The following is a 14,093-nucleotide window of genomic DNA, read 5'->3' on the forward strand; positions in this document are numbered from 1 at the left end:
GTACGGATTGCAACAAAGAGCAAAAGCCACACTGTGCAGTCAGCAAATTGTAAGTCTGTCGTAACAGAAGAACCCAGTGTAAGTGGCATGGATCACGTTCTGTATAGTCCAATATTTGATAATTTCAGTTATACTTGTTGTGTATTAAATAAGGGATGTTTAGCTAATTATAACTTTAGGAATTGTATATACTATAAATTAAGAAATTATTGTAAGGTTTACATAAGACTGGGTAAGTCTCGCAATAATAAGACATCGTTTACTTATATCTGATTCATATATATGTATGCAAATTTTCCTGAAATCTCAATAATTAATCTCGAATTTTTATTGGACATGTCAAAACACCACTGATAAATGCTCGCTATAATTTTTGAATTTCCAAAACACTCAACTTCTGATGAATACCTATGTATACCTTCAAATTACAATAATATTGTTGAACTGGGTTGCTGTGCGATTGACAAATACTCAACATAAGATTTTTTGAATACAATTGTTTGATTCACGAAATATATCATTCGATCCCATAGCTTTAGCTAACAAATTATAAACAAAAATACCGAACCGAAGTAATTTTAAAAATAGGTTAGTCCATACAAACTGACAAAATCAAACGTTAGACTTGAACAATCAATGGAACGAATGGAAAACAGCTGTCAGATTCCTAACTTGGTACAGGCCTTTTCCGAAGAAAATGGTGGTTTAAACCCGGTCTTATAGCTAGCTTTACCAGTATGACATTTTTTTTTATAGTTCCTTTACATTGATAAAATTGGGTCAGCAACTTAAACAGATAATATTTGGAGGATAATTGTAAATGAGTAAATGGATGGATAAAGAGGCAGGATTTTTTTTTGTCATAGTAAGCCGTTGATAGTAGTGTATTTAACTAGTGTGGAATAGAATAGTCCACCACAATAATAGTTTTATAAAATCTGAGTAAGTGTTATGCCTCATTTGGTGTTGGTAAATACAACGAACTTACTATAAGTATTACATGCACCTTGAGGTCGTTAGCCCAAATGGGTGTATCTAATTTACATCAAAATATTATTGTCAATGCAGAATGGTAGTTTTCAATAATTTAGGAGGGGAGTCTTTCAGCGATTTGATCATATGTTATTGAAAAGCATTACAAATGCAGGGTATCCAATTTCATTTAACGACATCTGGGTGTAAATTAATTTTGTAGATTCAAAATCTTCTCCGTGCTTTAATTTGCATCTTTGACAAATTTAGATGTATAGATATAGAAGGGATTTCTTATCTATGTAAATTGTTCTATGACTAGTTGCCTCATTGGTAATCATACCACACCATTGCTTCATGTTCTTGTAAAAAAACTCACTTTTATAAAACATGACTGACATACAATATTTCTTCTGAAGATAACTATTTAGGTACAAAACATAAACAAATAATAATATCAGATCATTACATGGCATTTTTCATATCAGATGTATTATCAGCCCAAGGTTTAATATTAGCCCAAGAGCCGAAGGCTCGAGGTCTGATATTGACCGAGGGCTGATAATTCATCTGATATGAAAAATTACATGTTATGATCTTTTTATCATATGCTTCAAAAATGGAGAAAAATAACAGTTTAATATATTGGTCCTTTTAAGTGGTTCTCAAGTAGAGTTTTCAAAAAGTGAAAAGTTTACGGACGTCGGACGACAAATGTAATACATCTGATATGAAATCTTTCTATCATATGCCTCAACAGAGGAGAAAAACAACAGTATAACATATTTTTATACTGACAAAAAAAAATCAACAAAACATAATGAACACAGTTTGGAAAAGTCAACACTTGTAAAGTAACTTTCTAATTATGCTAGAAACTTTCAAAAATGCATTTATTGTATCATTTTTATTTTTTTTTGGCATATTACATAATGTATTTCCCTGTTTCGTAATTATTGTTTTGTATCCTACTTTGTTATGAAAACGTACCATTGAGGTGTTTTTCCGGAATTTGCCGAGTAACGCCGGAATGCCATGCGATAACGTTACGGAAAGGCATGTGATAATAGCCGGAAGCATGTGATAAATTTTTCATATCAGCCAGCTAAACACCATTTTCGAAAATATGGAATTCACGTAAACTTAATGCTATTATCATCCTGTAAAAATTATAAGTTATTTACTCTAAGTATATGATAAGTATATTTATTTGACATGTTAACTTAAGACCACTGGAGAAAGTATGACTTGTATTAAAAATTAAATTTATAAATAAATATATTTCTAACTATAATAAACTAACTTCGTGTTTCTATTTCCTTGTATTTAAGTACATTTATATAAATGTTTCCACTATAATACTTTACTTTCGATCTGTTTGTTTTAATACGAACACAATTATGTATTCCAAGAACAAGTACTTGACAATCCTTGTACATGTTGTATAAGGAAGGTTTCCCTCCTTGTTTCAGTTCAATGTACTAATGACAAATAATAATAAAGTATTGAAAATCAATATATATATAATTATTGCAGCCGGGATTGACGCATTTTCTGTGAGTAGAAACCTAAACAACATTTTAAACAAATGCAGCCAGTTTTGCATTGTAAAATATGTTTAGATAAATAGCTTTCTAAGGCCACGGGAAACATGTTTTGTGAACACAAGTTTTTTTGTTTGCATCATTGAAATAAAAACTAATCAGTTGGTTGACATGCACATGATGCATTCAATTCTTTATTCAAAAGTCAATTAACAACTTGAAGTATTTGCAGAATTATCGCATTCATATATACTTTATAATTAATGTTCAAAAACTCCATTAGACTTGTATAAAACTTGTACAGGCCTCAGTGTGAAAACGGCTTTACTTGATTACAGTGAATATAATGTACAATTCAAATGAGACCGACAATTATCCCTTTGTTAATTGATGTTAGATACATATAATATAAAAATGAACCAACACGGAAATATTTACGATTTTTTAAAAGGAATTGAAATGATAAAAATGGTGGTCGTCTGAAAAAAAATGCGTCTTTTTACTTTTATATGAATGTATGGCCTAGAATTATATATTCAAGCAATAAAACTTTTAGGAGGAATTGTGTAAATAATACTGTTGGGATTGCATTAGTTTGAACTGCCAGTGCCATGACAAAAACGAAAAAACGACCAAAAGACAACCAACAATAATATAGAGCTTAAAATTAGGGTAACATTTTTTCTGTAGTGCATTCTATAAGAAAATATAAAAATTGACCAGCAAAGACATTTTTCTTTTTTTTTCTACTGTATTAAATCATTTTACTGAAGTTACATTGTAGGTAAACACATGATGATTGTCTGAACAAAATGCGTGTTTTGACACTTATATAAATTAATGGCTATGAAGTATATCTTCACATTTTAAAAATAAACTTTTAGGATATAATGGTAATTGTAATGTTTATAAGATTAACTCATTGTTTATGAAACAAACATGCCGACTATATGGTATGAGTTTTTCTCATTGTTGAAGGCCGTACGGTTGCCTATAATTGCTTACATTCACTCCATTTGAACTTTGGTGGATAGGTGTCTCATTGGCAATTATACCACATCTCCTTATTTTTATATAGAAGAAAACGCATGACCTATTCAACCCTTTATTGTTGTAGTATAATCATGCAATTTGTTGTGCAGGATCTGCTTACCCTTCCGGAGCACCTGAGATCACCCCCAATTTTTGATGGGGTTCGTGTTGCTCAGTCTTTGGTTTTCTATGTTGTTTTGTGTACTGGTGTATGTCTGTTTGTCTTTGTCTTGTTTACCCATGATTTATTTTCAACCAACCTGTTTGAATGTCCTTTTGGTATTCTTCGCCTCTCTTTTGTTTTCTCTTTTAAGTTTTATTTATATCTAGTAATATCGGGGCTCTTTCAAGCTTATTATAGCATGTAAAGGTTTGGATTTGCTAAATGTTCAAATTATTGCCCTTATCTTTATGGATAGTTATAAATATCCTTATCATTATCGGCTCGGTCCTTGGTTGTTAATATAAAAATAAGAAGATGTGGTATGATTGACAATGAGTCAACTCTCCAAAAGAGACCAAATGACACAGAAATTAATAACTATAGGTCACCGTATTGCCTTCAACAATGGGTAAAACCCATACCACATAGTCAGCTATAAAAGGCCCCGAAATGACAAATGTAAAACAATTTAAACGAGAAAACTAAAGGCCTGATTTATGTACAAATAATGAACGAAAAACGAATATGATATACAGCAACAAAACGACTGCCACTGAATTACAGGCTCCTAACTTGGGACATGCACATATTTCTTAAGTTTTTTTTTAATGTGATAAAAGGATACTATAAAACATGTCCAACATAAAACATTTCTATGTGCAAACAACTTTTCAGTTACCAACCGATATGTAATATTAAAATGCAGTGGATATGTTATCAAATGAACACTTTGAAATGTAGGTATTAAAACTAAGAATGGAGTTGTAAGGTTTCAAATTATGATTTACTTACGTGGTTTGATTTCAAGTGCATGTAAGTATATTTATACAACACTTAAGCTACTTATGTTTAAGTGACCTTCGATCCTTGTTATAATTCGACCAAAATCAGATATCCTCAAGACAAATATTAACAGTTTGTTCACAAGGATGTTTTTCACTGGTAAAAACTTGTCGGTATTATGTAATTTTATTTGCACAAGATCAAGCTTTTCTTAGACGGTTTCTCTTTACCTTAAATCCTTTGGATCTGTACTGATTAATACTTTAGTCTGGGAAACATGATTTCTTGATTAGTTGTTATTGGTTTTGAATAAGCTTTCAGTAACCACGAGAACTCTTAGATCGTTTTTTTTTTTTTTATCTTTCCTCTTTATGTTAGTTGTTTTTGTTTTTGTTTTAATCGTGTTGATAGTGCGATTCAAGCCTTTTCTAACTGACTTTAACAGCTTGTTCTTCTATTGTACTGTTACACCATTGTCTTAGGTTAGGTGAGGGTTGAGTGCTCACAAACATGTTTAAGTACAAGTACACGTCCACTTTGTGTTTTTGTTGGATGTATTTCTATTTGTATCCATCTGATGAGTTAAGCGTTTTCAACTGATTTCTATACTTTGTTGTTCTTATTTTGTACTGTTACACCAATGTCCCAGGTTAGGGGCGGGGGTGGTGTCGCCTTCAAACTAGTTTAACCCCGCCACATTCTATATGTGCCTGTCACAAGTCAGGAGCCTGTAATTGAGCGGTTGTCGTTTTTTGCTGTTTCTCATATTTGTATTTCGTTTATTGTTTTGCATAGTTTGTTTTTATGTTGTGCCGTAACACCACTGTCCCAGGTAAAATGGAGGGTTTGGCGCCAAAAAACTAGTTTAACCCCGCCACATTCTGTATGTGCCTGTCCCAAGTCAGGAACCTGTAATTCAGTGGTTGTCGTTTGTTGCTGTATTTCATATTTGTTTTTCGTTCATTATTTTGTACATAAATTAGGCCGTTAGTTTTCTTGTTTGAATTGTTTTACATTTGTCATTTCGGGGCCTTTTATAGCTGACTATGCGGTATGGGCTTTGCTCATTGTTGAAGGCCGTACGGTGACCTATAGTTGTTAATTTCTGTGTCATTTGGTCTATTGTGGAGAGTTGTCTCATTGGCAATCATACCACATCTTCTTTTTATATTAACCCCGCCATATTCTTCCTGTGCCTTTTCCAAGTCATGAGCCTGTACTTCAGTGGTAACCATTGGTTTCAGTCTGTTGTATATATTTTTCGTTCATTGTTTTTTTCGCAAACACTAAATTTGCAAAACATCAAATTTACCAGGCTGGAAATTTGAAACGCCAGACGCGCGTTTCGTCTGCATATGAGTTACCAGAAGCGCTCGAATCAAAACAGTTGGAAGGCCAAGTCATGTACAAAGTTGAGTATGTTGAGCATAAGAAACAAAATGTACCGAAAAGTTGTGCCAAATACGCCTAAGGCTATGCTTGGGGGTAGATGAACCTAAGTGTTTCGACCAACTCAACATTTTATCAAGTCATTAACTTTACTTGTCGATATAATACTGTCAATAAAAGCTATGAAACGTTACTTCAGACGTATGATACAACAAGCTCTAAAACATTTATATAGACAAGTGTAGCTAAAATTAGGAACCAAGTTTTACACCTGGACTTATAATATATATATATATATATATATACTGTTTAAAAAAAGAAAAGCATACCTCGGTTGAAATTTTCAATATGCAAAATATGTATTTTACCAGGTAAAATGACAATTGCATCCTTGAATTTTCACAGGTAAGTTTAAAAAAAAACCAATCTGTTTATAAGATTTGGCCCTCTGCCACATGGGCTCGGCGACATGATAACAGTGCATATCACCTTTATCGCCGCGACCTTTTGCTAACGTTTTTCATGAGAGTTTTGTCAACTCAACTGTTAAGCTATCGCGTATGAAAGGAACGAGTTTTGAAGATTTATTTCATCATAACGTTCCAATGCTGCCATGCCAAGGTTGGACTCTGATACTCGAAATAGCCGTCTTCAGACCGGAGTGTCCCAAAGTGATGTTGCAAGAACATGTTAACCAGAGAACAATTTCGCGAATGTTGAACAGATACTAACAGACTGGCTCTACTGATGACCACCACAAGATTAGACGACCTCGCACTACGACTACAGGACAAGATCGCTACGACCGGATTTATCATCTACGAAATCGAACTGTTGCCGCTACAGCAACTTCAGTTAGAATACCAGAATTGCGAAGAAACAATCAGTACGCAACCGACTTCGACAACATGGCATTAGACACAGGAGGCCATATTTTGGAGCAGTTTTGACGCCGTTACACAAACGGGATAGGGTCCGATGGTGCAACAGATTGAGGCTTGTCATTTCGTAACTGGCAAAGAATCTGGTTCAGCGATAAGTCCCGTTATCTGCTGCAGAAACGTGATGGAAGAATTTGTGTATACCAGCGCATGCTTCCATGGCCTTCCAAATCACCGGACTTGAATCCGATCGACCACCTATGGAACCAACTGGATAAACACGAATGTTCGCCAGCGTCAACCTCCGCCTCGGACACTCAGACCCTCGATTAGCTCCGACAAATGTTGCAACAGGAATGGCGAGCAATTCCACGCAACAACGTAATAACATTGATCGAGTCCATGCCAAGGAGATGCAGATCAGTGTGGGCAGCGCGAGGTGGTAATACACGTTACTATTTTTAATATGACCGGAAGTATTACTTATTGTGATAAACTGATTTGTATTCATCACCCTTGAAGGAATTGACTGTTTTTCTTCACCATCACAAATTTTTTTAGTGAATATCTATATTTGTAATTGTAAATTTTTTATTCCAAAATAATACAATTCTTAAAAATCCATTGTGCGTTTCCTTTTTGGCAGAGTATAGTAACTAATAATCGTTAATTCATCTTATAAAGTGATAAGTTACAAATGTATATGACACTTTATATTCATTGCATACGAAATTCTTAATTGAAAGTATGTAATCATATCTTTCTTACAGGCATCATGAACGGTAACTATAGAAACCATGACAGTTTTGACGATGAAGTTTTATTTGGAATGAGGAAAATATCTTATTTGGAATTATACGGTGTTAAACGTTTTCCGTACCGTGGAAGGCGTGCATATACACCATTACTTCACCAATCAATAGATGGAGGGATGATTATCTCAAATGACGTTTTCGGCCTGACAATCAGACAGTTTGAACGAATATATAAAGCGTGTTTAGATAGAAGAAAAACACAAGAACAGAGGATATTAAACATAAGATATCCTGTCAAAACTTCAAACTACTATATGGAATACTTACAGAATTGTATAGACTACAATAGAGGTAAGAACTGGGTAATGTTCATGTCTTGAAATCTACACGATGATAGGTGTATATAAGGGTTTTGATGTAATAAAACCGATAAAGTTTTAAATGAGGAAAACATACAAAGATTTAAAACGAAAACCATAAGCCAAAGACAAAACAGACAACACCATGACCAAAAAGGGAAACGACAAAGAGACAAAATCATGACCACAAAACACCATAACTTAACAGAGAAACGAAATAGATGTAAAGAAGTTCACAAAATACTGTTCAATAATGATGAAGACATGTTGACAATAACAATCTATATTTATTCACCTTCTATACAGGAGAGTCATGTATAACATAAAAACAAAGTTCGGATCGTATCCAGTTAAGATAAGTGAATATTGCGGTATGTGACGAAAACCGGGTAAAACTCATGTGCTCCTGAAATGAACAGTTCCTGATCTTTTCACTGAAGAGTCTTTTGTAGATAACACGTGCGTCTGGTGTACAAAATTTAAATCCGGGTATCTATGATAAGTATATCTTCTATAGGCTTTCTACTCATGACAAGACACATGGGTAATAATTCGCATTCGCTTATGTATAATCGAAGACCAGTAGATGGGATGATCTAAATTGATAATACAAATAATGTCTGTAGATTAAAATCTGTATGGATCTTTGAAATGTCTTCCTTGAACAAAAAAGTCTGAATGTAAATTCAGTACATACATGTACAACCTTAAGATTAACGTACATTCTATGCAAAGGAATACTATTGTACCACGCCTACTAACCCCATATGAAATAAACACGGTCTCCACGCGGTTGCTTTTAACCAATCATATTGCTAGGAATGTATAAGAGGTAAGATTATATTGTTTACATGTATCAGTACAATACTTAATTTTGACAAAACATATTGATACTTATATGTTACAGAAAATTTATATAATTAGGGATTATGTGTAATCCCTGAAATTTTCAGGAAGTATGCACAATCACCGGTGTGTTTATGGATTATGTATAGTTTCTAAAACTTTCAGGAATTATGCATCCTCACTGAATAGACCGTTTCGTATATAAAGAAAAACGGATAAAAGTTAAATTATTAATTCTATCAAATCATTTAAAAACATAAATATCAAAATATTTAGCACACTATTCTAAAATAAATCTTCTATGTTTACATTCTAAATTTGTGCGATATCTACTATTGTACATTTGCCCTGATTGTTTACATGCACATCTTTTCGATTCACATCCATATTTACCACAACATTCTCATTTTGGAAAAATATTGTCCTTCGGATAATCAATTCGATTTTGCCGCTCTTCAAACAGATTTAAAGTTTTCAGTTTAAACATTTGAAGTTGCAAATAAAACTATTAAAGTGAATCATTTTTTGACAATTTTACCTATTATGTCTGTTTGTTTTGCTCACACATTGTTGTCAATATAATGGAAGTTTATGCGGCTGTAATACAAGTGAGAGGTTTACCTAGCTATAAAACCAGGTTAAATCCACCATTTCCCACATAAGGAAATGCCTGTAAAAATTCAGGAATATGACAGTTGTTTTCCATTCTTTTGATGTGTTTGAGCTTTTGATTTTGCCATTTGATAAAGAACATTACGTTTTGAATTTTTCTTGGAGTTTGGTATTTTTGCTTTTTATACTTTTCACCACAATTTTATTCTTTGTTTAGGTTCTGCGCAAAATCCCATGTTTCGTAGTCATGCATATACTTTTTCAGTCTTTTCATAAACGATAGACAATATGTTTTTGGGGTTAGCCTTTTGGATTAACATGCAAAATCGGTATCAAACCATTTCAGCCTATGTATTTTTTTTTTATATTTTCCATGCGTTACCATTTGTTAATTAAACTTTTCCTTAATAGTTGTTAAATTATTTGTTTCATTTAATTTGTTCTTGTATTTACCTTCCAATGCACGTTTCTTTATATTTTTCATTACGGTTTTCCCCTCTCACTTACGTGCGGTTATACAGATAAGGGGTTTGGTAAAGACGTTATAACCGTGACTGATATCGATGACGTCACGTCATACAGTTTAGGGGTTTGAAAAAACCTTTGCAACCGAACTGATATCAATATCATCACAGATGGCCGATACATCACGATTGTCGTTTATTGGATTACACATACAATTTACCTGTATAAAAATAAGAAGATGAGGTTTGATAGCCATTGAGACAACTTTCCACCAAAGTTCAAATTAAGTGGATGTACAAGCTTCAACAATAAGTAAAACCCATACTGTATAGTCGGCTATTAAAGGCCCCGACATGAAAAATATGAAACAATTCAATTGAGAAAAATAACGGCCTGATTGTTAACAAACCAATTAACGAAAAACAAATATGACAGACATGAACCAACGACAACCACTGAACTACAGGCTCCTGACCAGTGTTTACAACTAAGTAATATATAATAAATATATTTTATTATAGATGATTTTCTCGGAAATGACCCGAGAGAGAAAAACTTGTACGAACTCCTAGTAAAAACAGTTGGTACTGAAATATATATACGAGAGAGACAACGACTATTCATATTAGAAGATTTGATTTTTAACGCAAGTAGTCCTATTATAACACAAATATTAAGTGGAAGTTTATCAGAAGGACTTGATTTACCTAGCAGTGACATTGATATAATGTACGTGAGCAATAACGTAGACGTTATAAGGAATGTAAAGAATGCAAAGAATGTAAAGAATACTAAACACCTAATACAGAGTACAACACTGGTTATGGAAACAGATAATGAAAATCCTGGATTTACCAGGCTAAGATTGATAGCAGGAGGGGAAAGTGTCCCTTGTCTGACATTTGACTGCTTTAAAAGTACCAGAGACGGTTTATATTTATCAGTGAATGCATTTGTTAGTAACATATTGCAGCTCTCTTCACATGCTAAATTGATTCAACACGGCCCCTGCTTATCCGACAAAGATCAGATTACCGATTTAGCATATTGCCTACGTAGTAAATATCTACCTTACAACGCAGTTCGATGGGCAACCCGTCATCGACAGCAATGGCCCCCTAATTTTGTAATTGAAAAGGCATTAAATTACGGATGTTTGTTAGTACCTATAGGACCCAAGACTGTTTCTGATAGTGACTTATTGTGGAGATTGTCTTTTTCTGTGACAGAAAAACTACTTGTACATTCGTTTAATTTCACTCAACTGTTATGTTACGGTCTACTAAAATTAACATTAAAGCGTATCGTTAACACAATCGATGTGGTCAATGAATTATTGTGTTCTTATTTTTTAAAGACGGCTTTATTCTGGGTCTCGGAGGAGGAAGATATTGACACATTTCAATTATCCAAATTGTTTCGCTGTTTTTTTCTTTGTCTTGATAAGGTGATGTCATGGGTAAATAACTGTTACTGTCAGAACTACTTTATACCCGAGCACAACATGTTCCTAGGAAAGATCAATCAAAGTAATAAAAGCAAACTCCTAAATGTGCTGGATAGTATAAAGTGTGGTGGAATTGATGGATTGAAAAGTAATTTATTTCCGCCTGACAATGTAAATACTGCTCTATTAAGTACAAAGTGGGAAACTTCGTTCTTTATGTTAGACCTCTTAATTTACAAGATTTGTGAATCAATAACGATTCATAATGACATTTCAATTTGTTATAAAGAACTGACACTTACTAATCGTTTGCTAAAGTCTGAATCATCTGTATTTATCATTGATGTCTGTAAATATCACTATGCCAGAATCAGTCAATTTGCAGCACAAAAGCTACTACCACTTAACACAACAAATAAAACGTACAAAATACACAACATTTATCACAGACATTTATTGGACGGCATCAATGCAGATGCCGTATCAGGTTGGCTATTGTACGCATCGTTTTATTACGTGACAGGACAGTACACCGTATCACTGAGACTAACAGAATATGCTTTATCAAAGTGTACACCTGATATGGTGCTTGTAGGCTGTGCCGATTATTGTAAAAAAGATATAAATAATTACAAACGAAATATAAATTCTGCAATGACACTGAATGAGAGGGTAAAAATAGCCACTGTAGGTCTTGTCAGGTTCTTACGTCAATCAACTTTAATACCAGAAGAACTACGACTGGAGGTGAAAATTAAAACCTTTAAAGTACCGCCTGTTGTTATGAGTCACTGTTTAAAATTCCTATGCTATCATCATCTTGGTGATATGTTCAACAGACAACAGGCATTATGTGCTTTACATTTATCAGTAAAAGATGAATCTTTTGATTTATCAAGTTTATTATCAGAAGCAATTACAGTAGTTGGTGTGTGTTATGAGATATCAGGAGACGAAGACGCAGCCAAACAGTGTTATGAAGAGGCTATGCAATGTTATATGTTTGTATGTCCTACAGCAAAAATAAGGAAATTTCTTCTTATGAATCATTATAAAATTTCACCTCGTGAATTATTATAAAATTTTATGATAAACGGTAAATGGAGTATGCTTTATTATAGTATACCATACGATTCAGATACAGTCTATCTGTGTTACGAAAGAAGGTATCTGAACTTCTGTAATAAAAGAAATGAAGTGGCATTAAGCTCAATTATGTATGGAGTATTGCTTTGGTTTAACTTATAACATGATACTGGATTGTATAAATAAAAAGAAGGCACAATTATTTTTGCATTGTACATCCGTAGCAGATTAAATTTATTATTGAGAAACTACGGCAGCAACTCCCTTAAAGTTGACCTTTGATGATTTTTGCTATTTTGTAAGACCTCTTTTTGTAATATTACCCTCCAATTTTATTCATCCGTGGCCTTGCACTTTTGTTTTTTTTTCTTTTAAATCAGTACCCGTGATGTATCATCAGGAATATTTAAAAATCAGATCATCTGAATATTATAGGTGTATACTTTATATATGTCTGTTGTAAATATACAATTTTGACTGTGGTTGACTTTTTACCGTAACACACTACTACTAATATGATAACATGTATGCTGTACACCAACTAATTTTCGCGACTATCGCGAGTAGAAAATTAACTCGACTTTTTTAACTTTTGATTCGAGCGTCATTGATGAGTTGTTGTACATGAAACACGCAGCTGGCGTACAGCAGTTTAATCCTGGTATCTATGATGAGTTTATTTACAACCACTGGGTCGATGCCACTGCTGATGGAGGTTAACTCCCCGAGGACACAACATGAATTGTAAATTAACTTTTTACAAAACTTTGATTTTTGACGAAATACTGCGGATTTTCTACCCAAGGAGTAGATAACCTTAGCTTTATTTGGCAAACACCTTTCGGAATTTTGATTCCACAATGCTCTTCAACCTCGTACTTTATTTGGCCTTCTTGACATTTTTTATTTGAGCGTCAATGATGAGTCTGTTGTAGACGAAATGCGCGGCGTACAAAATTTTAATCCTGGTATCTATGATGATTTTCATTGTTTACATTGACAAACAATGCAGTCAATCACAATGATACTGTGACAGTTGTGGTTTTGCCATCGATATAGTTTTCGTAATAAATTTGAGTTTAACTAAGTTTCTGGGCTCGAAGTTAACAGAATTTTCTCAGAATTCTTACCTGACTGTGTTTATTTTTTATCTCCTTTCATTAGTTATAAGGGTTTTATGTCCATATTTGTGCAAAAGTCTTTTAGTTTTCATTAATTGTATTCTCAGCAGATTTTACCGTCAAACCGGAAGTGGGAATTAGCTCGTGCACAAGCGCGAACTGTTAGTAACTTAATTTCATTGGTCTATTGATAACTATTTTAGTCAATCAGAGCATGATATGTAAACATTGTTAGTCTCTCGGGTAGATAGTTATTTTTAAAAGGCGACAGGTATGTTACCTGAGGGAATTGTGTTCAATTCTAGTTTTAGAGAACGTTTACTTATTTTAATACCAGAGAGGATTGTTTCAATACATTTATATTGGTATTCAAACTTGCGCAATGTTGTAGTTTAGAGCCTCCTTTTTGTTAGCATGGTTAGTATAAATTTTATTAGGATTTTTTTATAGATACTCCCGGTAGGTCAACTGTTACACGAATCCTGGTTTAAAGTAAGATAAATAAAATAAATTAGTAGAATTTGTTTGATATTTTCTTTGATGCTGATTGATATTTGATGCTGATTCATTTTTGTACATTGTTATAATAAAAGTTGTTTTTTAAAAAATCTTTGTTTTCAAATAAAATTGAGAATGGA

General features: G+C 33.3%; 1 protein-coding gene across 1 annotated transcript; it reads left to right on the plus strand.

Moving 5' to 3' along the window:
* Positions 1 to 7,540: 7,540 nt before the first annotated feature.
* LOC127718122 (uncharacterized) lies at positions 7,541 to 12,328 on the plus strand. The gene is made up of 2 exons (XM_052224076.1): positions 7,541 to 7,870; positions 10,323 to 12,328. The coding sequence occupies exons 1-2, from the start codon at positions 7,594 to 7,596 to the stop codon at positions 12,326 to 12,328; spliced, it is 2,283 nt and encodes a 760-aa protein (XP_052080036.1). The 5' UTR covers positions 7,541 to 7,593.
* Positions 12,329 to 14,093: the final 1,765 nt, after the last annotated feature.

Source organism: Mytilus californianus, unplaced genomic scaffold (genome assembly GCF_021869535.1).
Source record: "Mytilus californianus isolate M0D057914Y unplaced genomic scaffold, xbMytCali1.0.p SCAF_10, whole genome shotgun sequence".
In the NCBI taxonomy this organism is placed as follows: Eukaryota; Metazoa; Mollusca; class Bivalvia; order Mytilida; family Mytilidae; genus Mytilus; species Mytilus californianus.

Coding starts and splice junctions, on each gene's coding strand:
- LOC127718122 (XM_052224076.1), top strand. CDS start 7,594: ATGAGGAAAATATCTTATTTGGAATTATACGGTGTTAAACGTTTTCCG. Junction 7,871..10,322: donor TTGTATAGACTACAATAGAG/GTAAGAACTGGG, acceptor ATTTTATTATAG/ATGATTTTCTCGGAAATGAC.